We start from the raw sequence: 3,562 nt of genomic DNA on the forward strand, positions 1-3,562 counted from the left end.
TTAAACGGGACTCTCTCAAGTTGATGATGAGATTGGAAAAAAAATCATATTAATTTTATTGAATATTAAAAATCGAATCAAACCGCTTACTTATACTTTAATGTGTTTTTTATAAGTATGACATAATACATTAATCTATTATTAATATCTTTCTATTAGCTTAATAATCTTCATTTTTTATAATAAAATGTTTAGGACTAATTAAAATTTTCCAAGCCATAATTTTTTTAAAAAAATCCCCCAATGATTCTTGATATTTTGAGTCCTATATATAGTTTACCTTCCTTCCCATTTTCTTTCATCCACCCATCTCCCAATTGAGATATAGAATAATATAGGAGGAACAAAATGGAAGCACTTTCTTCAAAGTTCCTTCTCATATTTTTTGCATTTAGCTTCACCACACTCTCTATACAAGCAAGAGAAACCAACACCTTATTCATTAGAAACTCTTGCAGTTCCACAACTTATCCAAGACTATGCTATGCATCCTTAGTGAAGCACGCAGATCTCATTCAGACAAATCACGTCCTTTTAACGGGCACGGCTCTAAACGTGACTCTTGCTTCGGCGAAATCAACCTCAGCTTTCATGTCAACGCTCTCTAGAAGCCGGGGTGTGAAGCCTAGAGAGGCGGCAGCTATGAAGGATTGCGTCGAAGTGTTGAGTGACTCTGTCGATGAACTCAGAAGGTGTATAGGTGAGATGAGTCATCTTAGGACATCAAATTTTGAGGTAACAATAAGTGATGTACAAACTTGGGTTAGTGCTGCTTTGACAGATGAGAGCACTTGTACCGACGGATTTCAAGAGATTAATGCAAAGCACAATATTCAGAGAATAGTGAGAGGGAAAATTGTGCAAGTGGCTCAATTGACTAGCAATGCTTTGGCTTTGATAAGTAAACTTGCTAACTAAGATCTATAGTTTTTGTAGCTTCAAAATTACAGCATTATTAATGTAATTCATGTTGCAGTTTCAAGATGTGTAGCATCAAGTTGGTAATACCTTAAACTCAGTGTGTGTATGATTGCAAATTTGTAGCAATTAGATGTTTGAAATTTATTCCAGTAAATGTTTATTTCTTTTGAAATTAGTTGTTTGTTTTAGTCGATAAGTGGTGGTAGGTGGAGCTTGTTATGAATCAAATTCATTAGAAAATAGTTTGAGATTTGACTCGATAATTAATTCGTTGAACTTAGTTTGTGAAAGAAATGAATCAAACTTGAATTTAAAGTTAATGTGATAAACTTAAATTATGGATAGTCAACTCATTTGATTCATGAACCGACTATAATTAATACTTATTGTTCAGCTCTAGAACTATGTGATGATCGAAGAAGTTGAACTCACAGTGAGCTACAATGGTTTAAGACTTTTGATGATGTGGAATGGAGATCTGATTTGTAAGGTTAGGACTCCAACGTTAGAGTCAGTAAAAGAGCAAGAAAGTGAAGTTCGAATGGGAAATGTTTGAATATCTGGAGAGTGACACATTTTCCTCTTTAAATAGGGTGGATGACTGATAACTACATGTGTGTGGGATGCGACCAACTGTTGGATTGATTCTAGGAGATATGTATGGTAACCTCGGGAAGGGTACTCTACGGTGAAGAGAAATTGGTCCACATACTCTTTATGTGGTAGTTTCTTAATTCACTACTGAGTGTCCATTTCTTGGGCCTTGTGGCCGCTCAGGAACAGTTATCCCTCAAGTCCTTGTCTTTGCGTCGAAAGACAACGAATTGTGACCTATGTTGCTACCCGACCACGAAATATTAAGCTTCAAAATTCTCGAAGGAAACGGCCCTAGTCTTAGTATTGAACACATTAAATTCCTATTTTGGGAACTGTACTATAAAACTGGGAGTGTCTTACAAGCCTCTACTTGTTGGCTAGGAGTGATATTTCACCTTCTTTAGAGTGCTTGAATGATTTTAGACCATTTTTGCGAAGATCATGGTCGTTGATATTGAGCAGTGGATTGTACAATCCCAAGTGACTGAATGAAGCATAAAGGGATTCTGAAGTGCCCTCTTATCTTTTTTGCTGCGAGTTGGCTGTGAAGAAAGTATTTTCGTTTTCGATGTTGAGTCAAAACTAACTATTTCGTTTGTCGTTGTTGGTTTTTCACGTTGCATCAATCTTTTCTCCAGAGATTAAAGTTTGGGTCTTTTTTTGTCCATGTGTTCTTTCGTTAGGGCTCCCAAGGAATTTGAGTTTTATCAAACTTTACCACACATGCATTGATTCTATCAAATATACATATTGTTTAATCATGGTGATTATTTCAAATTTGACCAAGAAACTTGGTTAGGATGTTTCACGCGATTTGGTGAATCTTAGTATTTTAAGGGATACTTTTGTCTTTGCTCATAAAGGTGCCTTTAACCAAACTTTGACTAATTTTGGGTCCACGATCGACTAAGGGGTGTTTCCCTCAGGAGAAGATAAAAAGGATATGCATACGATATTATATTTGTGTTATTCCTTTATCAGAATGCTTTTTTCCAACATATGATATTGTCTCCCTCCAAAGAATTTGATGTTAGCATCTTAAACCACCCGTTGATCACTCTTTAACAATTGTATCTTGTGAATTAGGCATTTATCAAAGTCTTTCAACACTTATGTGAGTATAAAAGAGGTAGCCAATTATGATACTATTCTTCCATCATTTTAAGATTCAAAACAACCTCAAACGTGCAAATGGTTATGGTTTGTTTTCATTGCGACAATCCACCTCGTATTTTGAGACTTAATTTGAAAGCATGAAGGGTCTTGACGGTCGTTTTTACCTGGAAACTCCTTTTTTCGAAGAAGCCCACACAAAGATCTTCTTCTTGGGTCCTAATTCTACCTCTGTCAGCTCGAATATCTTCCATAAGTATTGGACTCAGAGTCACTACCTAACAAGGGATATTTTGTATACTTACAAGGAAGAAGACTTGTCCTTGGAGGAATTCTACCTCAAAATTCACTTGGTGGCTTTTTCCAAGGATTTGGGCTATGTAGGTGGTGTTTCAAGATACCAGGCAAAGAAATGCATATAGACTCAGTGATTATGGATTCCAAATTGGGTGAGCTGAAGAAGAATTTTGAAAAGTTGCTTAAGAAGAAATTTGTTCGACCGAGTGTTTCGCCATATGGAGCATCAATATTGTTAGTGATGGAGAGATATGGAAGTATGAGGTTGTGCATTGACTACAAGAAGTTGAATAAAGTGACTATCAAGAATAAGTATCAGCTTATGAGGATCGATGATTTGATAGATCAATTAGTAGGTGTGTGTGTGTGTGTGTTACACAGGATCGATTTGAGATTAGGTTACCATCAAATTCGAGTAATGGTGGAGGACATTCAAAAAACTGCTTTCAGAATGAGGTATGGTCATTATGAGTAGGCGGTAATTCCTTTTGGAGTTTCTAATGCTCCTGGAGTATTCTTGGACTATATGAATAGAATATTTCATCCATATTTAGACTAATTTATAGTAGTGTTTATCATTGATATCTTGATTTATTCAAAATATGAGGAAGAACATGAGGAACATCTAATGGTT

General features: G+C 35.8%; 1 protein-coding gene across 1 annotated transcript; it reads left to right on the forward strand.

The window, feature by feature from the left end:
- Positions 1–237: 237 nt before the first annotated feature.
- On the forward strand, positions 238–1,093 carry LOC127105875 (21 kDa protein). Its single transcript, XM_051043086.1, has one exon. The coding sequence runs from the start codon at positions 349–351 to the stop codon at positions 916–918; it is 570 nt and encodes a 189-aa protein (XP_050899043.1). The 5' UTR covers positions 238–348; the 3' UTR covers positions 919–1,093.
- The last annotated feature ends 2,469 nt before the right edge of the window (positions 1,094–3,562 follow it).

Source organism: Lathyrus oleraceus, chromosome 7 (assembly GCF_024323335.1).
Source record: "Lathyrus oleraceus cultivar Zhongwan6 chromosome 7, CAAS_Psat_ZW6_1.0, whole genome shotgun sequence".
Classification (NCBI taxonomy): domain Eukaryota; kingdom Viridiplantae; phylum Streptophyta; class Magnoliopsida; order Fabales; family Fabaceae; genus Lathyrus; species Lathyrus oleraceus.

What these genes read in the sequence shown, in the direction of transcription:
- LOC127105875 (XM_051043086.1), top strand. Translation starts at nt 349, where the DNA reads ATGGAAGCACTTTCTTCAAAGTTCCTTCTCATATTTTTTGCATTTAGC.